Here is a 23,712-nt window from a genome sequence, read left to right as displayed (position 1 = left end):
TCTCGGCACCCTCTCCTATCTGTTTTTTGACGGGGCTATGACCGCCGCAGCCTTCTGAGTGTTTTTGCAGTCCGTACACAAGAACACTATGTACACTGTTCTAATAAAGGGGACAATGGTGCAGTACACCGAATAGGAACCATTAGGTATATGAAGTTCTGGTGTATGGACCAAAGTAAACATTGAAGAGACTACAGCACTTGCATGATGGCCACATCCCAGTCTTGGACCCCAGTGATCTGTCTCGGTATTCTTGGACAACTCCATTAAGTTGTAATTAAACATGGACTAAAACTTTTACACCAGATAATCGACATATACACATTTTGAATGATCACGGGTTAGAGAGGTCAGTAGTTTTTTAATTGGATTCCTGCTAATAATTTTACTCCTCATTTTTAATGAAATTTGGTTTTATTTTTCACGTAGCTGTCTTGTGAAGTTACCACTCTTAAGCAGCAAATGGAAAAGCAGTCTGAGTTGTGCAAAGAAAACCAAGAATTGGAGGAGAAATATAGAGCATTGTTCTCTGAAAAGGAGCACCTTCAGGAGCAGTTGCGCGTCTCTTCCTTGACTGTAATGCAGCCAGAGAATGCTGAAGCTTCTAGTAAACTGGAAGAGCTCCAAGAAGTTCTAAAACTGACTGTCCAGCTTCGAGATGAGCTTCTTGTTAAGGTGGAAGACCTTGAAGCTGAGAAGAACAGCCTAAGACTGGATTTAAATGAAAACATTGAACTGGTAAAGATTTACTATTTATCCACCTTTTACACACAAAGTCCTTTTTATAAATGAGCTTATATAATTACTCCAGTGGTGGGGAGCAGCGTCCTTCTGTCTGTCTCTGCTCCTTTGGTTGGAAGTCCTGGCGGCATGAATACAACGTGAATGTGAATGACCTATCTAGATCTCTCTAAAGTATTGGAGATCAACCAGTAGGCTGCATCTTGAAGTGTACCCTAACCTTTTAAAGGTGGGTTTTCTGTTTCTTTAAAGTTGATGGCCTTTTCTTAGGATAGGCCATGAACATTAGACTGGGGGTCTGAATATTGCAGCACTGCATCCCATCCATTGTTTACACTGCTCCGTACTTTTAGTAGCAGCTGCTCCTGTTATTGCAGTTCCGTTCCATTCACATTGTGATGAAGGGGACGAATCTCCTTCAAACAGCTGATCCACAGCGTTGCAGGACCTCACCAATGTAGAATCCTAATGGTAGGCCATACACTTTCAAGAACTGGATAAACCTTTAAATAACTGACAGAACACCCTAAAATGATTTGTCTATAGGGGACAAAACACTCTCCTGTCCCCTGCCATTCCTTTCTCGCTCCCTTCACTGGTCTTCTAGTCCCTATATGTAAACTTTTGGATGGATAAAGTTACCACTAGACAACGACTGGCCTCAGCGGTGATGTCTCCAAGCAGCAGTTGAACCAGTAATGGTGTCATGTTTATGGACAAGTCACCCCTGAGTCCAGTCATTGGCTGCAGTGACCCTGTCTGCCCAGAAGACTGAGATTGGAAGACCAGTGATGAGAGCTGGAAAGAATAAGCAAGGAGTAGGTGAGTTTGAGTGTGTTTTTACATTGCAGAAGTTCCTTACAATAATTGCCTAGGAGGCCTTCACTGGGCTTTTTTTGGAAGCTTTGTGGCTGACCATTAACTATACTGCACTGTTGTCTTTTCATTCTGTTGACTCTCTATGAAATGGACATGTAATACTTACAGTTGTCAGGAAACTGCTGTGTAGTTTTTAAAGTCAATTTACAGTACTTAAATTAGTTTTCGTAAGAAAAACAATTGTTTAGCGTCGCCCATAATATCTGTGCTAAAATCTTTTTTGTACACTGAACAGTCCATTGAAACTCAGGATGAACTGAGGATAACACTGGAGGAACTTAAACAGCAGAAGCAACTAGTTACTGACCTACAAAAACAACTTGCTGACTGTGCTGGAGATGTCTCGTCCCAAGCAGACGACCAAGGAAACGTTCTAGAGGAGAAGGTTAGTTAAAGGACCCAGATTTCAGCTTTTTGTGACTTTAGTAGTGAACGTTTCTTCACACTACCTGCATATGAACAATTGGTTCTAAAATGGTTTGCCAATAACCATCCATCCTGTTTATTAAAAACACCCAGGATCCCATTCCACATCTATATCCATTTCTTTGAAGGATGTGTCATGTGCATAGTAATAAGCACTGAATGTCCACATCTCCACAGTATCCCAGAGCCTAGTATGAATGATAAAAAAATACAGTAAGGACAACATACTGGTCCTTCCTTGCATCTTTTTTTTTTTTTTTTTTTTTTTCCCTTGGGAACATAACTTTTCTTGAAGTCTCTTGAAGAGGTTTCCCTGTAAGAATACTTATCCCCTAGCAAGTACCCTCTAGCGGTTATGAAAATGGAGGTCCCAAAATTCCCCATGAGAATTGGGAGGCTGTGTACATGTGACTCCTGCTCTTTTCATACCTATGCAGATTGCTGAGTGAAACATGCCTCCATTCTTCTGATCAGAGGGTCTCAGCATGGAACCCACAGTGATCAGCTACTTATCACCCATCTTGTGGATAGGCTATAAGGGTAGGTTCACATCTGCAACATTTAACTCCAGCAGAGTACCACACTACTGCGTTACCGATCTCGCACCAACAGATCCCCACTGACTGTATTTGGATCTGGCTGGATTCTAGCATGAATGGTGACGAATACCTCAGCATTAAAGTGGTATAGTCGATAGGGATCCAGCAGTGTCCGGCCAGATACGGCAACTCCAGTAGTCCGTCTCTGCTGGAACAGACTACTAAAGGTATCTGCCACAGATGTGAACATAGCCTAAGTAGTATTAGTGGGAAAACAAGTAAAAAAAATAAGCCAAAATTGCTGTGTTTTTGTATGCTTATAATTCTCCCAAAATCAAAGCTTGTTTGATTACACTTTATTTCCCCCCCCCCCCCCCCAATCAGTATTTGCAGTCCGGAAATTGCGCTTCGTGTGTGAGCGTGATCCTCCGTTCTGGACTTGCAGGTGCACACAGCATTATACTGATTTATTATGCTTTTTTGCCTCTGCTTGACCTTACTTCTACAGAATCATACTCGCGTAAAGCTGTCAGTAGAATCCTGTGGCAAAAAGGTCAAGCAGAGGCACATGGCATTATAAATCATGATCATGCCATGCTCTCCTGCAAGTCCAGAATGGAGGATCACGCTCGCACACGGAGCGTGATTCCTGCGATCGCCTTGCTCGTTTGAAATGGTCATTATACTGCCAGTGCCTGGAGGCCAACTAATTAAATCACTCTCCGAGGTGGCATTGCAGTTAAATGTTAGGAAACTGCCTATAAAGCAACTTCCTGATATGCTTCCTTTGGTTAGTGAAGGGAACCTGCCAGGAGCTCCATTCTACCTGAATGACAGGTAGCATAACATAATATAGTGCCAGGCTCCCTTGGTTACAGACAACAATAAAAAATAAAAAAAAGTGCTGTGGATGAGAAGTCGCGCAGGGCAGCTCCCTACTGGCTTCTAACCACCAGGTTCAGCTAGGTATCAGAATGGATAAAGCCACCATGATTCTCTGATATGGTCCAGAGTTTGAGTAACCAGGGAGCCTGCAGGTCTTTCATGCTGCCTGTGGTTCAGATAACATTAAGCTCCTGACAGGTTGCCTTTTATTATGATGAGCGCTGTTGGGCCATGTTTTGCCCATTTAACATACATTGAAATGTGAACTGATAGGCTGGAGATTGATGGCAGATAATTTTTATTTTTTTTGCCAGTGTAACTGTGGCATCCATCCACTTTGCTCTACCATCCAATAGTAACTTACCAACAGACTGTGGTCAGGCCCTGTGTCTTCACTTGTGCTCCAGCCCCTACAGACTTTAATAACTACTCCTCTATAACGAAGCCAAAATTGCTGTATTTTCCTCTTATGCTTATAATCATCCCAAAATAAAAGCTTATTTAATTACACCTTATGTCCACCACTTCCCCCATGCCTCCTAGCTATCTGATCATTTATCTGCAGGATAAACATTTTACATAAAATTCTCTTTTGGTTACAGAAATATTTGACTCCACTAAAAGGGTGTTAGCAGAACTTCGAAATTCTCATATTTGTCTGCCCGCTTTTCCTTTAAAGGGGTTTTGCCATCACATACAATGGGGGGCATATCACTAGGCACCTACAACTAGAACGGAGCGGGGAAATTAATGGAGGACGCAGTGCACATGCGCCGCCAACCTCCATTCATTTCAACTGGGCCACCAAAAATAGCCGAGCGCTGGCTCGTCTAGTTCTGTCTGCCCCATAGAAATGAATGGGAGCAGGAGCCACACCTGTGCGGGGGGGGGGCGCGGCGCTTGGTGGTGGACTGACTTGGTTGTGGTGGACTCCAGCCACAGCCCTCCCCGCTCCGTTCTCCCAGAGGTGTGACCCGCACCTATCGGACAATGGTGGCATATATTACTGATATGCCCCCATTGTATGTGATGTGAATGCCCTCTTAAATAGTGTCTAGACAGCACTCTATAGGTCATGGAAGACCAGTGTGAACATAACTCGAATGATGGCCAAGAAATCCAAATTTAATCCTCATGGCACAATGATCACAATTGTTCAGGAGTTGGTCCCTTCATTGCCCTGGATTTTCCACAATGTTCCCTTGCTGCTCCCTTCTGAGTGACCACACTAGTGCCCAATGAGGAGATGGAGATCTCCTTCAAAGCTAAGCGGCTGGCGAGTGGTGCAGAGCTGAAGCCACTGAACAGAAGGGACTGCCTCCTGGGCATTTGTGATTGGGGAAGGGGCTCATTAAAATGTGATTTTTGTCTTGGTCATGCTCACCTATATAGTGCTGTCAGCAGTTTGGAGGAGTCCGGAGAACTACTGACGGACTCCTTTTTATTTTTTTATTATTATTTTATACTTGCAGCTATCCACAATAACTGAAAAACTACAAGAAAATGAAGCAAAGTATGAAACTCTTACAAATGAGAAAACAGAACTTGAAAGAGTCCATCAAAGCCTGATTTCGGAGATGAAGCTTCTCCAGGAACGTATGCAATCTGCAGAGATGTCTTTGTCTAAGGTGGAGGAAGAAAATAATGAGCTCAAGCAAAAGCTTGAAGAGCAGCTGAAATCTGGGGATGTGGATGAGCTAATGAACAGCAGTACAAATCTCCAAGAAAGCGGAGTTCTGGAAAAGGCTCTAAATAGACAATTGCAACAGGTTTGTAACATACAACATAACTTGCTAGATGCTTTTAGTCCAAAGACCAGGTTGGTAATAATTTGCCATGAAGAAATCTGAGCATACAGAGCATGGAGTGCATAATACCGAAACAGACATGCCATTCAATCATTTTAGTTGACCAGGCATCTAAGTAAATGGATGCAGCTTTTATTTATGATTTCTGTTACAGGAAAATGATGAAAAAGGTCTCCAGCTACAAGAACAGATGCTGGCCTTGCTTCAAGACAAAGATGTGTTACATGAAACTCTGAAAAACCTAACCGCTGAAAGAGATCAACTGAAGCTGGACTTACAGGAGAACATAGAAATGGTAAGCAATGCCAATAAACGTCTTCCTGCAGGACTCTGTACGTTCCACTATTGTTTGTGATTTATGTGTATTTTTTTGTTACAGTCCATAGACACACAGGAAGAGTTAAGATGTGCCCTGGATGAAGTTAAGGTTAAAACTGAGCTACTGGAATCTCTCAGCACTCAAGTGAATGAAATTAAGGTGGGCGAAAATGTAAGTATCGTGTTACAGTTCTACATAGTGAATATGACTCTCCTCTCAATCAGTTACCTTTGCATATCACTGATTGTCGGGAGTCAGAATCCTGCTGATCTGATATTGTTGACCTATCCTGAGGAGAGGCCATCAGTATTGTAGCACTGTACAACTCATTTTTAACAACATTTAAACATATGCTTTACATCAGCCACGTGTATCATAGACACGCTGGACAGGAGATGTTCATTTACTTCTGTGGGAAAGTTTTCTAGACATGTTCCCGTGGCTTGTGCAGGGAGAGGGAGTAGATAGGCTGTGCCCATCACCTACTTTGGAAAGGGATGTGGATATTGTCAATCTTGGAACAAATGATCTGGCTTGCAAATAGGTTTCAAAGGTGAAGGAAGCTTTTCACACACTTGGTAATGATATCCGGGAGGTTGCATTGACTGTTTCATTCTCTGCAGTTTTGCCTGTGCATAACCTTCAGCATGACAGGCAGATGCACATTAAGGAATTCAATGTATGCCTTGGTGAATGGTGTCTGAACCAAGGGTTTGGCTTTGTGTCTCATGTTAGCTCTTGTTGGAATGGAAAAGAACTGTACAATAAAGATGGTTTGCATCTTTCTCTCAAAGGAACGAATGTCCTCAGTGAACAGTTCAAATTATTTGCTAAGGAGCATTTAAACTAGGAAAGGGGCAAAAGAGTGATAATCCAGCAGTCCGACTGCCCCCTGGAACAATGCCAGAAGATGCCAGTAGCACATAGGTTAAGAAATGACCAGCTCAGTCTTGTCTACAAATGCTTACAGTTTAGGGAATAAGATCAATGAACTTGAGTCTATAATGGCATCTGAGAATATAGATTTAGTGGCTGTTACTGATACATGGTTGAATGGGAGTAATGACTGGGATATAAAGATACCAGGGTTCTCTCTATATAGGAAATACAGAAGACAAAGGGGGAGGGGTGGCCCTGTATGTGAAAGATGGCATAAAATCTAATCTAAGTTAGCAGGACCAATTTAGAGTCAGTTTGGGTAACGTTGCAGCTTGATGATCATAAGGTAACTCGTGAAGATGTGATATACAGACCACCTGGCCAAGTCAAAAAATTAGATCTACTAGTTGAAGAAATGGCTAAAATGACATTGAAAGGGGAAGTTATCATTATGGGAGACTTTAATCTTCCTGATGTAAACTGGAAAACCAAAATAGCTAGTTCTGCCAGAGGAATCGGGCAACTATAGGCCAGTAAGCCTAACATCAATAGTGGGGAAATTAATGGAAACCATACTTAAGGAGAGGATTGTGTAACATCTAAAATCCCATGGATTGAAAGATGAAAAACAGCATGGGTTTACTTCAGGGAGATCATGTCAAACTAATCTTATTGAATTTTTTATTTTATTTTTTTGATGCAGTAGACATAGCTTATCTAGACCTTAGTAAGGCTTTTGATACTGTCCCACAATAAATTGCAGTCTTTGTGCTTGGACTCCCATATTGTTGAATGGATTAGGCAGTGGCTGAGGGACAGGCAACAGAGGGTTGTAGTCAATGGAGTATATTCAGACTATGGTCTTGTTACCAGTGAGGTACCTCAGGGATCTGTTCTGGCAGCCATATTGTTTAATATCTTTAGCAGTGAAATTGCAGAAGGCCTCGTTGGTAAGGTGTGTCTTTTTGCTGATGACACAAAGATTTGTAACAGGGTTGATGTTCCTGGAGGGATACACCAAATGGAAAAGGATTTAGGAAAACTAGAGGAATGGTCAAAAATCTGGCAACTAAAATTTAATGTTGATAAGTGCAAGATAATGCACCTGGGGCATAAAAACCCAAGAGCAGAATATAAAATCGGTGATACAGTCCTAACCTCTGTATCTAAGAAAAGGGATTTAGGGGTCATTATTTCAGAAGACTTAAAGGTAGGCAGACAATGTCATAGAGCAGCAGGAAATGCTAGCAGAATGCTTGGGTGTATAGGGAGAGGCATTACCAGTAGAAAGAGGGAGGTGCTCATGCCGCTCTACAGAGCACTAGTGAGACCTCATTTGGAGTATTGTGCTCAGTACTGGAGACCATATCTCCAGAAGGATATTGATACTTTGGAGAGAGTTCAGAGAAGAGCTACTAAACTGGTACATGGATTGCAGGATAAAACTTACCAGGAAAGATTAAAGGACCTTAACATGTATAGCTTGGAAGAAAGACTAGACAGAAGGGATATGATAGAAACTTTTAAATACATAAAGGGAATCAACAAGGTAAAAGAGGAGAGAGAATATTTAAAAGAAGAAAAACTGCTACAAGAGGACATAGTTTTAAATTAGAGGGGCAAAGGTTTAAAAGTAATATCAGGAAGTATTACTTTACTGAGAGAGTAGTGGATGCATGGAATAGCCTTCCTGCAGAAGTGGTAGCTGCAAATACAGTGGAGGAGTTTAAGCATGCATGGGATAGGCATAAGGCCATCCTTCATATAAGATAGGGCCAGGGGCTATCCATAGTATTCAGTACTTTGAACAGACTAGATGGGCCAAATGGTTCTTATCTGCCAACACTTTCTATGCAATTGTAATCCTGTCTGTGAAGAGAAAATTTAATTCTGATCTCCACAGAACAGGAATGGTCAGCCTTATTGGGGTTGGTGATAAATATGAACATTGCAAAAATTCTTAAACTGCTATTTTCTGATAAATTCCCTTTGAAGCTAGGGCTACATGCAAGTTGTGTTTTATAAATGTCATTACTGCAACCTGAACTTTTTCAAACAGCTGATTGGCGCGGGTGCCTGGTTGTCGGACTGAGGATAAGTCATCAATATGAATACAGCGGACAGCCCCTTTTGAGAATAGCTCAAGTGGGGGGCATGGCCAGCAGCCAAGATGGCTGGACGTATGTGAGAGGCTCCGTGGCTGCAACTACAGTCCTGGACAAATCCTGGCTTCTACAGGCCATTTAAAAGATAAATAAAGACCCCTGACTGAGCCCTGCTGATCACAGAGAGCGCTGGGAGCTGCATCAGGAGCGGTGTCGGGAGCAGGACCAAATGCGAAGAGTGCAGAAGGAGCGGCGGACTTAGGCCGAATTCACATGGCCGTGAGCGGTCCGTGTAACCGCGGCCTGGATTCCTCTGAGTGCAGCAGCGCACGGCGTCATGGGTTGCTATGACGCCGTGCGCTCCCTGCTGCCGCCACAATACAGTGATACACTGTACTTATGCGCATGGTGAGGCATACAGGGAGAGGGTCTGGCAGATGGCTTGTCCTGAAGGTCCCCTCAATTTCCCACCAGTCGGCCATCTTGACGGCTCTCCTGCAGCAGGAGGAAGGAGCACAGTAGGCTCCTGTAGCAATAGGTTGATTACCACCTCCCTATACAGCACAGACAATCCTTTGCGTATAGTCCCTGGATGTGCTTGATATACAGTTTGAAGTGTACTCATAGAGGCAGAAGACTACGCCAGGCTAATATCCCCTAACAATTCTGGAAGATTTATTACACGAGACAATAAAGAGCACCACCTAAAGTATTGGAACCAGCTTCACTTGTTGCATACTGGCTATTATCTTGCTATAACGATGGGGCCACAAAAAAATGCTTCAGATGCACTGGCTCCTAGAACTCCTTCTGAAGGGGATTAAGAGCTCACGCTTAAACGGGTATCTGCTCAAGTCTTGGAAGATATCACTGCGTGCAAGACATCTCTCACAGGGAAATTTAGGCTACTTTCACACTCGCGTTTTGGCTTTCTGTTTGTGAGATGGCTTTCTGTTTGTGAGATCCGTTCAGGGCTCTCAAGTGGTCCAAAACTAATCAGTATGCACCAAGATCCGCTCAGAATGCATCAGTTCAGTCTCCAGTCTGCTTTGGAGACAGACACCAAAATGCTGCTTACAGCATTTTGGTGTCTGTCTGATGAAACTGAGCCAAACGGATCAGTTCTGACACACAATGTAAGTCAATGGGGACGGATCCGTTTTCACTTGCACAATAGAAAACGGATCCGTCCTCCATTAACTTTCAATGGTGTTCAAGACTGATCCGTCTTGGCTATGTTGTAGATAATACACACGGATCCGTTCATAACAGATGCAGACGGTTATATTATCTGAATGGATCCGTCCGTGACTGATCCGCACAAAACGCTAGTGTGAAAGTAGCCTTAGACGAAGTCGAGAGTAACCTGGGACTACTGCGCCAAGATCTGCACAACCTGTGAGAAAGAGCTCAACACACTGAAGAGCGTATATCATGCATAGAAGACACTACTGCCACGGTTCCAGATCAATTTCTGAGCTTAACACCAAAGCGGAGCTCTGGAAACAAAAAGCAGATGACCTAGAAAACAGACTTCGCAGAAACAATATTAGAATCATCAGCTTGCCTGAAAAAGCAGGTCGGGCACCTGATGAGTTTATAGAAAACTCTTTATAGTCAATTCTTTTATCTAAGGGGTCCTTTAGGAATCCCATGTCCTCAAAGGGCAGTGAGGATTTTTTAGAAATTTTGGAAATGGCTACATCCAGTTTCGGGGCCTTGTCCCAAGATGTAGACGCTTCTTCCTCGAATGGATACTTCCGTTTAAAGGTCTTAGAAATGAACGGCTTTTTATCCGTTTTTTTCCCCATTCCTTTTATATCACCGCTGAAATAGACCTATGGACAGGGAAACACCTACGCTTTCTTTCCCTAAGTCCCTCAAACACAACATCCTCTACCGATCTATCCTCTCTGGTATCCTCCAACTCCAAGGTAGATCGGATAACTTTTTTAACAATTTGTCCGTATCTTCCGCTGGAAATAGGAACTTTCCTTCTCTTATATTATCCTCAGAAGAAAGGGAATCGTCAGAGTCCTCATTCCCGGAGAAAGAATCGCTATCCTCCGATTCCACGTCGGACTCCTGCCTCACTGTTCTTCTCCTCTTCCTACTTCTCAGGGAATTTTTTACTTCAGACATGATCGACTTAAGGTCTTTCAAAAGACTTGGAGTCTCCTCAGCCACCGTCTTCTCAATGCACTGCTGACAGAGCTTTTTAGTGTAAGAAGAAAACGGGCACTTGCAGATAGGGCATTCTTTGTTCTTTTTCTTTGCCGCCACCTTCTTAGGCACAGTCTAAGAAAAAAGGAACATGCCCAAAACTGAGGAACAGTCTAGACCTCTCTAAAGACCGAGAATAGGACTCACAATACCGGTGGCAGGATCTCCACATCCACACTTTCAGACCTCCTCTCCGTCCATAGTGAGGGCAAAAACCTGCACTGATACAACAATGCCCAAGTTACATACTGCCACCAAGTGTTCCTCTCACCTGAGAGATCACAGCTCCTGCAGACCCACCACGCCAAAATAGCACTGGAACCCCTCTGGTCCACTTTCTGGCCTCTGAATTTCAGATATCTGCGTCCAGAACACCCTAGCTCCTCATACCTGCCTGGAGCCGGTTTAAAATTGCCGGGATGCCGAACTTCCGGTCACCTGACCGGAAGCGCACGGCCGTGGAACGCATGGCTCTTCCGGTCTTAGACGCCGTGTCTACATCCGGCGGCGTCCCGGCTAGTCTGCAGAACCACCAAGGCCTTCTGGCCACCTTCCAGCCGCCGGTGCTGTCCTCCTCGCCTGAGGGACCAGCACCTTCTGCCCTGTGATCCGGAACTTCGTCCCCGCGCCTGCGGGGAAACAAACGGGCAGGTACCATATGCCGCCCCAACCCTCCGGCTTCTACCGGGACTTCCAGGTCAGGACGACACTGCAGGCTCCCGTACCAGGACAGGAAACCTCACTGAGGTGGGAGAGCGGCTCCACCTTTTTATGCTGCAGGTTTCCTGTCCTGGGGCAGAGCCATCTCTCTAAGGTGCTGTCGTGGGGGAGGGGAATGAACGGGCCGGGGAACCGCTTATCCCTGTTAGAACTAGGAGATTCTCTGCAAGCCGGACACCCATCTGATGGATGTGATGGCCACAAGAAAAAAAACACCTTCCAGGACCGAAGCTGGAGAGACATCTCCCGCAAGGGTTCAAAGGGAGAATTCTGTAGCTTTGAAAGGACTAAGGTCAGATCCCAAGGCGGTAAAAGAGGATGGTATGGAGGGACCCATGCGCCAAAGAAACAACACATTGGCTAGGTAAAAGCAGAGACGATAAGAGAATCACCGGCGTCGGAGTTCCGTCAACGACAGTGTATTGATGGAGTAGCAAAACTGCTTGACAGAAGTTTTCGAACAGACCAAGACGAGAGAAAAAACTCCTGCCTTGAAGAGGAAGAATAGAAGGGGTGTTCCGTTCCAGAAATGAAACTTCATCAACAGTCTTGACAGCCTGGCGTAGTGAGTCTCGTAGCCTAGCCACGGAACGTGCAGTGAAAAGGCCTGACTACATCGGACTGACATGGCAGTCACTAGTCGAGTCTTGAGAGCTAGTTGTAGATACAGGTAGTACACCAGGACCAACGGGTAGGAGTTGGAAAAAATTTAACAGCCCAACAGTAGGTCCGGAACAGGACTTGGAAGAAAAAAAAAACACAGAACCAATCCCTGCATCTACATAGATGAGGGGAAGTAGTCACGTAGGAGCTACCAAGGTTTGCGGAGTGGCCGTGAACCCTGAGCCAGAAAAGGAAAAGAAAAACTGAAGAACAAATGGCAAGGCAAAGCCCATTTCCCATCTGAGACTGGCACTACACCGAAGTAGCCACCAGATGATAGTGGCGGTGCCATACTCTGCCTAAGGAGGAGGTCATGCAGCGTACGCTACAGAATCTAGCATTAGAAGAATTCGTCACCTGACGAAGGAGTCGTGTAGGAGGAGCCAGAGTATGTAATTGCTACTCCAGGACCCCTGTACTGTAGTAGCCGCAATGCGCCAGCCAGCACAAGCTGAGGGGCAGACTAGAGGGATCTGGTAGAGGCCATGGTACCATACTGCCTCAGGAAAGAGAGACCATCTTAAATACTTCTCCAGGGAAGGGTGTTAGACAGGAACAACCGCCAAGCCAGCGTCAGGGTAGAACCCCCTACCTGAGGGAATGCCCCACTGCAGCGACTGCGAACGCTAGTACCAGCGTCAAAAATCTGCATCCGCGGAGGAAAACACGCTGCAATGCTAAACCAGAGTGCCAGCACAACCACTTCCCACATCAGAAATGGTGGCTAGGGAATAGTCAGTGTAACACTCGACTTGCTGAAACGTAATCACAATATTACGTGCCATGGTGTACGCACTACATCTTGTTGAAGACCCATATTGGGACAGAGGAGGGCCATGGATATAGGGGACGCTGGGCAACCCCCGAAAACTGCACCAAGGACAACGATACAACGTGGAAACAGCCACCGTATCCCTGGCGGCACCGAAATACCATGAGAAGAGGAGTACAGGGCACCAGCGTGTATCGACACTCTCTACGCACCACTTGTAAAAGAAGCTAAGACAACTATAACCGTGGTGTAGTTGAAGTGCAACATCCAAGATGTGTACTCATTCCCCACGGTAGTGGATCAGTCGTGGAAAGGGCAATGTTGCAATTATCCCACTATTTAAAGGGGGTAATTCTTACGGCAAGCACTACACTAGTGGTAGTGCAAATGGCCACCATGAGTGTGGTAATGCATCTAGCAGGAACTGAATCCAAGTAGAGAGAGTACGCCTCTTACGGAAAGGGCAAGGCATAAGGAGAGTCCCGTATCCACACCCCACCTATGTAAGGGGGTAAGACATGCAGTAAACACTGAACCAGGGACAATGCCATAGCGCCACCTATGCAAGAGGCTAATGCTTGCCTTAAGTACTGTCCCCAGTGGGAAAACTGTTTCCCCACCTAATAATTGGGGGAACGACTACTGCCGGCACTGAAACAGTGGTAGTGCGGTTAGACCCCAATAGAGGAAGGTAATAACCAAGGGTGTACTGCACATCCAGTAGAAGTGCAATACTCCGCCTGAGGAAGGGGGCAATGCATACGACAAGTACTGCTGTCTACCACGGACGCCATCTTGGAAGATCGTACCGGAATCACGGCAGAGATCGAACCACTGATTCCGAGGGTGATTTGGAAGTCCGGATGTACACAATTGGATTTGCGCAGGTAGCGTTTTAACAACCAAACGACCCCGGAGGGTGTTTGGGAAGGTCCGGATGTACATAGTCGGATTGCGCAGGCAGCGCATGGCAACCACACTGCCCCAGAGGGTGAATGGAAAACTGAAGGGTCCTCTTCTTTTTTTTTTTTTTTTTTTTTTTTTTTGACCGTGATAGGACACAGGCCCAGTGTGACACAGACTGGGGGGAGGACCCGAATGGACTTGTTTTATTTTTTTTTATTATATATAGATAGATGTAATCTAGGATCCTCACCTCAATTGGGCAAGAGGAAAGAGGGGTGGGGCTCTGCGAGCTACAGGGGGAGAAGGCAAGGCAGGAAGAATTCGCGCCAGACCGCCCCCCTCCCCGAGGAAGAATTGTGTGCTAGCAGGCCGCAAGCTGGGGTCTAAAGTTATGGGACCCGGCCGACTACTGCCGGAGCACCGAGGGCTGTGGGGACCACTGTGTATGACCGCGACTGGCCGAAACGGAATGCGCAGGTGAACAGGTCCAGCGCGTACCACACACACCAGCGATCGCTGTAAGCGCAGGTAGCACTTTTGAATGGCACCAGACGGTAGAGAAATGCGCCCGCATGTGGGAGCACGGGCCGCAGTGATGGCGGAGCCAGATTATATGGAGTCCGGACCCAAGCTGGTGTTGGCTTCCTGGAGCGGTGCACACTTAGGCGCTCACTTCCAGGGATGAATATCACAGGGGAGCAGAATTTATCAACCAAAGGACCCCTGTCAGCGTTAGTTGCGCAGGCACTCTGACCAAAGCGGTGCACACGGAGCCCGCTGCATAATATAATGGCGCCTGCGGGGACCTGGGTATTAACCCCTTTATGTGCCCGGATATCAACGGCACAGAGGAGGAGGGAAGGAAGACTGTTGGAAGCTGGGCTAGTGATAAATGAAGCCTGTGTCTGGCCAAAGAGGGAGCCTTTTCCGTAGAACCCTTTTAATAGGAAGGGGAGGGAGGGGGTTAACATACTCTCCTATCTTCCTCCTCTTCTCTTCATCCTCCCCAAGTGGGCCCATAAGGTACCTTTTTTCGAGCAGGGTCACCTCCTTAGCAGCTGGCACCGGAGTGGCAGGAGTCTGGTATAGCGGGAGGGTCTTCTCTTTGGCGGAGTGAGTCTACCCTGGTCCACCTTGTCTTCTGTGGGGGAGGCAGCAGTGCGGATGACCGGCACTGGCACAACTCTACCCCGGGAGAACAGGGAGGCGATGCGACCACTGTTGTCCCATCTGAAAAAGAATGAAGAAAAAATAAACTAAAATTAAAAAATCTTCAGGAGATCCTAGAAAAAACTGAAGCTCTCTCTCCAGGCTGGAGGGGTTATAGCTGCCAGGGGAGGAGCTAACAGCTTTTACTAGTGTCAACGCCTCCTAGAGGACATAGCTATACCCACGGTCTCTGTGTCCCCCAATGAATATGGGCGAGAAATAACTTTTTCCAGATGCTGATTTCTCTTCCGCATATGCGGTCGAAATAGCTCATAGTACTTAAACCCCCCACCAGGGGCACCACCCAGACTTAAGCTAGTCAGGTTCCTCAACTGCAAAGATAGACAAGATACTAGCTCTGGCCAGAAGAATTTAAGTATGCCACCAGAGTGTCCATCTTCCCAGACTTTTCCATGGAATTGCAGAAACGAGCCACCTTTTTATGGATGTCAAGAGACTCCTGAGAGAAGCTAACATCTTACTCCATGGGCTATCCAGCAAAACTCAGTGGTGGACGGCAATAGAGCGGTATCCTGGAAACCATGGCTGAACTAAAAATCTTATGGAATGTTGGGGGACTAGGTATGCCTCTTTCTTTCTTCTCTCCTTTTTCTTTTTCTCTTTTTCTCTCCTCTTTTTTTCATTTTTTTTTTCTCTTCTTTTTTTTTTTTTCTCCCTCCAAGTTTTACATTTAGCACCTATTTTTGCGGCTACCTATCCACATGCCAAAGTAATATGCATGGGAGATCTAAACATGATGCTAGAACCCTTTCTGGACTGCTTTCTAGGAAACCCCTCACAACTCAATAGGTTCCTAACCGAATTTAGATGGTTTGACCTCTGGAGGGCTAAACACCCCAGAGATAGAATGTACTTCACTTCTGTCATAGTAGCCACAACTCTCTAACCAACATAGATTTTATGTTGGGCAATGAGATGGCAGGACATATTAACCTTTATTAAAATGATTTTATGCCTTTCAGCACTCAGAGGAACATATACCAAAATCTGAGTATAGGAAATGTCGCACTAAGATGAGAAGGGGATCCAGAAGAGGTGCACCCGCTAACAGACAACACCCAGTCTGATAGAGATAAATAAATGAAGAATAGAAGTGGGGCACTCACTAAAAGTATAGGGATCTTTAATTTATTATAACAGCAAAAACACAATAGAAGTACAATAAGCACAATATAATATCAGCATTAAAATAAAAGGAGAGCAAATAAAATTTGGTACTGGTGATGATATGAATGATAAAATATAACAATAAAAGAGGATTCAATTCGATACTTTTTAAATAAATAAGTTGATAAATGAGATCCCGATGTGTGTGATTAAAAATATGATAGTGAATTCAAATGTCAAACATAGGGATATTCACTAGTTAAATTCTGAAGAATTCCATGTATGGTGATCCACTCCGACAACCAGTCTTTGTAGTAGGTCTCTCAAGTAGGAAAAATCAAAGTCCCAAGCGTATGCAGCTATGAAATTATACTGAATAACAGTTTGGCTGCTGATACGCACAGCGGCGTCCCGCTGTGTTAGTATGATGCGATTGCTTTTGGGTGGGATATGCAAGTGCTTACCCGAGGCTCCTTTGCGCTGGATAATAGTCCCTCGACTCAGCGTATTGGTGTACAGCTCCGGTCTCAAGGGTTGATGTCCTGATTTAAATTTGGCGCCAGTGGAAAGGTTTGTTGCACGTGGTTTAGGTTACCTACGTATGGCAACACCGATGTATTCCGGTAATTACTCTGGCCCACAAAATATGACCTCCAGGCTCCTCGGGGATACCAGACGCGTTTCGGGGATTTACAAGGCAGACCCCTTCCTCAGTGGTTGACGGCCCCCTGTTCGTGTTCCATCTTTATAGTGCATAAGACAAGAAAAGACTGGTTCGTAATCCGGATTTTAAGGATTGGGATCAATGTGTATTGGAGCTGACTGTCGCTATATATTCGGCATACCATCAGCCATATCATTCATATAATCGAGTAAGTAATGTCAATCCATCATATGAATAAGGAACATCGAGATAAAAGTAAGGATATTAGTATAAGTCCATATATAAGTATAAATGATAACGGGATCTCCACCTATCGAGACCTCCATGTCTTGTTTAAAATTTATACTATAGCGGTCTCTCTGAAATCACATCAAGTGGAATAAGTATCGTTCTTGCAAATTAATCCATGCGATTCTATTGTGTCTTTATATACAACTGGATGTTCTATGGAAAAAATGTGTAGTTGGATGGCCCCCATCCAACATAACTTCATAAATATTTTTGAATGTAAGGGTATATTGGCGAAAAACAAGGGACCCATTCTGAGGAATCTCACAAAAATTTATCGGAACTATACAGAAGTTATGTATGTTCCTGAGATGTTCTTCACAATATATGACCTTTTAAAAGACGTATTAATGTATGCCACTGTCATAACCAGGATGGCAAAATATATATATTTTATTATCAACATTGTATAGATCGTGGGAGGACTCCCTTAAAGATCCGTGGAGGTATCAACTTGGATGAATCATTAAAGGGATTTCCTCTTTTTATTTTCTAAAGAATGGAGGCAATTCTTTTTAAAAAATAAAAACAATATTATATTATCATAAAACGCACCATAGACGCATTAAGAATATATTGGTGCGTTTTTTCAAATGATGGGATTGTCAAAATAATATTGGAATTTTATGATATGTGTGTATATGGAGACCGTTTACAATCATCTTGCTGTCTCTATATAGACACTTTGTATGGTCCCCTGCACGATTTCTTTTATGTCCCTCTGTATGAGAATTTCACTATTATAAAGACTATATGTAACCGCAATGTATCGTTTGGGATTTGAAACTATTGTGTGCAGATACCGCTTTCCCTTGTAACCACATCAGTAGTCAATGTATCAAAATAATTAATATATATTGAAGAGACTACACATTTTTTCCATAGAACATCCAGTTGTATATAAAGACGCAATAGAATCGCATGGATTCATTTGCAAGAACGATACTTATTCCACTTGATGTGATTTCGGAGAAACCGCTATAGTATAAATTTTAAACAAGACATGGAGGTCTCGATAGGTGGAGATCCCGTTATCATTTATACTTATATATGGACTTATACTAATATCCTTACTTTTATCTCGATGTTCCTTATTCATATGATGGATTGACATTACTTACTCGATTATATGAATGATATGGCTGATGGTATGCCGAATATATAGCGACAGTCAGCTCCAATACACATTGATCCCAATCCTTAAAATCCGGATTCCGAACCAGTCTTTTCTTGTGTCTCATGCACTATAAAGATGGAACACGAACAAGGGGCCGTCAACCACTGAGGAAGGGGTCTGCCTTGTAAATCCCCGAAACGTGTCTGGTATCCCCCCCCCCCCCACCAGGAGGAGTGGGTCTGCAAGTCCGAGGAGCCTGGAGGTCATATTTTGTGGGCCAGAGTAATTACCGGAATACATCGGTGTTGCAATACGTAGGGAACCTAAACCACGTGCAACAAACATTTCCACTGGCGCCAAATTTAAATCAGGACATCAACCCTTGAGACCGGAGCTGTACACCAATACGCCGAGTCGAGGGACTATTATCCAGCGCAAAGGAGCCTCGGGTAAGCACTTGCATATCCCACCCAAAAGCAATCGCATCATACTAACACAGCGGGACGCCGCTGTGCGTATCAGCAGCCAAACTGTTATTCAGTATAATTTCATAGCTGCATACGCTTGGGACTTTGATTTTTCCTACTTGAGAGACCTACTACAAAGACTGGTTGTCGGAGTGGATCACCATACATGGAATTCTTCAGAATTTAACTAGTGAATATCCCTATGTTTGACATTTGAATTCACTATCATATTTTTAATCACACACATCGGGATCTCATTTATCAACTTATTTATTTAAAAAGTATCGAATTTAATCCTCTTTTATCACTTTTTTATTGTTATATTTTATCATTCATATCATCACCAGTACCAAATTTTATTTGCTCTCCTTTTATTTTAATGCTGATATTATATTGTGCTTATTGTACTTCTATTGTGTTTTTGCTGTTATAATAAATTAAAGATCCCTATACTTTTAGTGAGTGCCCCACTTCTATTCTTCATTTATATACCAAAATCTGTGTTCAAAGAAATAGATTCCTTAACTAGGGCTTTTATTTGGGGAAGATCCCGTGCAAAGCTTAGTCTAAATACACTAAAGCGTCCCAAAATGGAGGAAGGTATGGCTTTACCGGACTATTATACTTATTTTCTAGCAGGACAACTGCGGCTTATTCATACCTGGTATACAACTGATGACCTGCCCACCATAGAGTACTTTTTAAAACAGTACTTGAACTGTCACACATTATGGTCAGTCTTGGAAATGCCCCCTAAATTTCAGAAATCACTACTGCCATTACACAAACTGTGTGGAAAGAGGCCAAATCTATCACTATCAATTTACGTATGTTGTCTCTGACACACCTCTGTGGAACAATCAATTGTTGCCGCATATACAGGTGGTCATGGGAGCGGACAGATGGCAATTGGCAGGGGTTATAACTCTCGGACACACAGTCGGGGAGTGCTGATGACGTTTGAGGCGCTATCACAGAAATACAATATCCCTCGCACCCACTTCTCATAGCTACAACTTAGATCTGCCATACAGAGAAATCTCTTTTCATGGCATGTAAATGTATTGCTCGGAGATGGTATGATCCCAATACGCCGAACCCGTCAATGTGCAAATTGCAAATAAACCAGATACTACCGTATATAGTGTTAGTGTTTAAACACCACCATAAACCTCAAAAATTTGACAAGGTCTGTGGTGTGGGTCACCTCACTTTTATTCAACCCCGAGACTGCGGCAAGCTCTGACAGCGGCTCGAGGAACCTAGGCTTAATCGGCTTAGGCTACTTTCACACTTGCGTTTAGGTGCGGATCCGTCTGGTGTCTGCACAGACTGATCCGCACCTATAATGCAAACGCTTATATCCGTTCAGAACGGATCAGTTTGCATTACCATGAACAAAAAAAAAAGTCAATGGGGGACGGATCCGTTTGAAAATTGGGCCATATATAGTGTCAAATTCAAACGGATCCGTCCCTATTGACTTCCATTGTAAGTCTGGACGGATCAGTTTGCCTCCGCATGGCCAGGCGGACACCAGCGTTCAGGTGTCCGCCTGCTGAGCGGAGCCCAAACGCTGCCAGACTGATGCATTCTGAGCGGATCCGCATCCACTCAGAATGCATTAGGGCTGGACGGATCCGTTCGGGGCCGCTTGTGAGAGCCTTTAAACGGAACTCACAAGCGGAGCCCCGAACGCAAATGTGAAAGTAGCCTAAGTGGCATCAACTGAATGTATTGTATAATGCAAATTCATTTAATGTCCTATGTGGCTGGTAAGTGCCGTGGGTAATTCCAGAAGTTGATAGTAAGGATTCTTTATCTCTGTATGTATTATGACATGCAACAGGACTGTAGGATAAAAAATAAAAAAAGCTCAAGATGGCCACCAACATTATCATGTTCAGGAAATAAAAAATAAAAGTACAGTCGGAAAATAAAAACTGATTCGGGAAAAAAGATTTGTCACCTAGATTTGACTGGCAGATAGGGCTGCAACGATTAATCAACGTTATCGATAATATTCGATAACTGAATTCGTTGTCAACGAATCCCGTTATCGAATAATCGTCCGATTTCGTTGCTATGCGAGCGGGCGGTCACGCACTATGCCTGCGGGTCCTTGAACTTTAGATCACCGCATCTTTATTACCTTACAATGAAGCTCCAGTAACGGGCAGAGCGGGCGGCAGCGTAACATCACTTGACACACAAGCTCCGCCTGCTTTATTCATAAAGTAGGTGGAGCAGGGTCGTCACGTGAGTAAGTGACGTTACGCCTCCTGCTCTGCATGTTACTGGAGCTTCATTTTAAGGTAAAAGAAGATGTGCTAATTAAAGTAAGTTACTGCCTGTTAAGGAATACTGCTGTGAGCAAAGGGGCCAGGGCTGTTATAATAGTGCCACTCACAATTTTTTTTTAATATGGCCTTTGAACATAATTTTTCAAGTAAAATCATATAAACCCATTTTATTTTTTTTTTGTCATGTTGGTGTTTTTTTTTCCCGATCGATGAAATTATCGACAACTAATTGATTATTCAAATAATCGCTAGCTGCCGCCCTAGTGGCAGATGAGAGAAAATTTTGCTGACCCATTTCCTTTAAGTATGGTTTCTTTTGGAAAAACCTGTTTAATATGGAAAACTGAGTTGTGCCTATTTTTATCCTTAGGAAGACTTGAATAGCTTGTGTCAACACTTGAAACAAGACAGCGAGAAATATTTAGCCCAACTTGATGTGGAAAAGTCCAGCAGAACTGAGCTCCAATGTGAGGTTGAAGAAAAGCGCAAGAGGATTGAGGAGCTTGAAACTAAACTGGAACATATTCTCAGAAACCTTGAAGAAACGGGTATTTCCAGTAATGCAAACTTTATGTAAACCAGTAATTCCAATTAATATAGAAATCACTCACTTTTGCTCTGTTTCTATTGATCTAGAGTCGAAATATAATAAGATGGCAGAAAATCTTGAACTGGTCACAAAGGAAAAGGACCATTTAATTTCCTCCTTAATGGTTACTAACGGCAATCTCCTTAATGAAATGACATCTTATAAGCAGGTAAGGGTTTTTTTTTTTTTTTTTTTAAGTTTATTTTTTATTTTTTTTGTGGATTTAACAAAAAAAATTTATCCAATTTGTTATCTACATTTAAGGACAATCAGACAAAAGACCAGAGTTTACAGGGGTCTGATGAAATATCCACAAACGTTGATCAGTTTGATACTGCAGCCAGACAAGAAGAGATTGAAATGGAGAGGGATGAGTTGACCGAAATCCTCAGTCAATTGCAGCAGCGAGTCCAATTGCTTTCTCAAGAGAAAGTCGAACTTCAGCAGACCATCGATAATCTTAAGAAAGAAAGAGGTGAACTGCTGACTGATCTTCAGAGACATACAGAGAATGTAAGTGATAATTTAGCTGGTGACTGATAAATCAAATAAACTTTGCAACTTTAAAAAAAATATCTTTATGCAACTAATGTAAAACATCTAGACAGAATCGCCCATGTTCTCCCCTCGCTCAGTCATTTTAAGCTGTTGGATATGTGGATTAGTGAGGTCCCCAATCTTTCCTATTCCATTTTCCCCTGTGATCTCTAATTCTGTGCTGAAGGTGACTGAAGACGCTCTCTAGAAGCTGAACAGATTAATTTGTTTTTCCCACCTAAATGTATGCTAGGAGTGGTGATATGAGTGGCAGTACCAGCCGCTACCACTTGTATGGAGGAGCTGCTGTACTTGGTAAATTATGAATGGGGCCAGTGCTTGCAATGAATACCACAGATCCCAAACGCCTTCCAACACACACTCGGAAATATTGATGGCCCTATAGCACCTATACATCCTATTGAACTATATATAACAACTCTCACCTGACTCCGGACAACCTCTAAGTCATGCGAGACCTTCTGGTTTTGAACAATACACACTGCGTTAAAACCTTTGCCGTTAGTCGGTCACTCTCTTCACCACCTTACTTTTCCAATCAGTTCTGCCTTGGGGTTTCAAAGTCCACTGAAAATAAATAACAAATATAGTTTTGTGTGTATGTAATTTTTATTTTATTTTTTAAATCCTCTAGTACACAAGATCACAGGAAGAGATACAGAGATGCCAAGATGAGTTAAAACAACAAATCAGCTTTGTTGGAAATTTCAATTCTCAAGTTACTAACAGTACCTTTATAGATGAAAAGGGAACAGAAACTGACCTGATGCCATCCTTGGAAGTGGAGGTAGTCCCTTTTGTCTCTGGTCATTTGAAGTGCTTTTTATTGTATTATTTTTTTTTGAGCGTTGCAATCTAATAGTTTTGATCACTTGATCTTGCAGGTTCTTGGCTTACAAGAAAAGCTGCTGCAGAAGAACAATGAATATCAACAACTTATTCAGAACATAGAAAAGCTTGGGCAGGACAAGAGCATTTTGAGCACTCAGGTTGAAGGTCTTCTGTGGGATATGACAGAAAAACAGTCAACACTTCAGTCTTTACAAAATGAAAAACTTGACGCTGAAAGGAAACTTCTTGATCTTGGGCAGCAAATGGAAGTAATTGTTCAGGAGCGGGATCATCTGAAATGTGCACAACAAGTATACTCCTCTAAAATAGACCAAGAAAGTCAGACAAAAGATAATGACCAGGTATTTGATCTTTAACTTCTAGCATTGAATATTGGTAACAAATGTATCCTTTAGCTAGTGAAGGCTGTGCCCTTGCAGATTTATTCTTTTGCTCCAGTGCAACTGAAATAAGAATCAATCAACCATGTAAATGGTCTTGGTTAACATATCCTATCATTTTTGTGAATTCAGCTCCTGTACAGGGCTATGTAACCACCAATATACCCTGCTGGTTGTACTTCCTTCTGTCTCCTTTTGCTAACCTAGTTGGAGAGGGACAGAGCGAAAAGGTAACCACAGGCCTTCAGGATCAGACTACATTTAGTAAAGTTTGTAGTCTGTTACCAAGGAA

At 43.5% G+C, this 23,712-nt stretch overlaps 1 protein-coding gene across 1 annotated transcript in view; it reads left to right on the top strand.

Annotated features, from left to right (window-relative positions):
• The window catches only part of CENPE (centromere protein E), a 122,538-nt gene that overhangs the window by 47,411 nt on the left and 51,415 nt on the right, over positions 1-23,712 (top strand). The window contains exons 25-34 of the mRNA XM_044277610.1: positions 430-738; positions 1,856-2,005; positions 4,943-5,239; positions 5,433-5,573; positions 5,658-5,768; positions 21,412-21,589; positions 21,678-21,799; positions 21,895-22,143; positions 22,823-22,975; positions 23,073-23,381. Coding sequence (XP_044133545.1) covers positions 430-738; positions 1,856-2,005; positions 4,943-5,239; positions 5,433-5,573; positions 5,658-5,768; positions 21,412-21,589; positions 21,678-21,799; positions 21,895-22,143; positions 22,823-22,975; positions 23,073-23,381 — 2,019 coding nt within the window. The remainder of the gene's footprint in view (positions 1-429; positions 739-1,855; positions 2,006-4,942; positions 5,240-5,432; positions 5,574-5,657; positions 5,769-21,411; positions 21,590-21,677; positions 21,800-21,894; positions 22,144-22,822; positions 22,976-23,072; positions 23,382-23,712) is intronic.

The sequence above is a fragment of the Bufo gargarizans genome, chromosome 1, assembly GCF_014858855.1.
Source record: "Bufo gargarizans isolate SCDJY-AF-19 chromosome 1, ASM1485885v1, whole genome shotgun sequence".
Classification (NCBI taxonomy): Eukaryota; Metazoa; Chordata; class Amphibia; order Anura; family Bufonidae; genus Bufo; species Bufo gargarizans.
The sequence above is the reverse complement of the archived record's forward strand: the minus strand, read 5'-3'. Positions and strand labels throughout refer to the sequence as shown.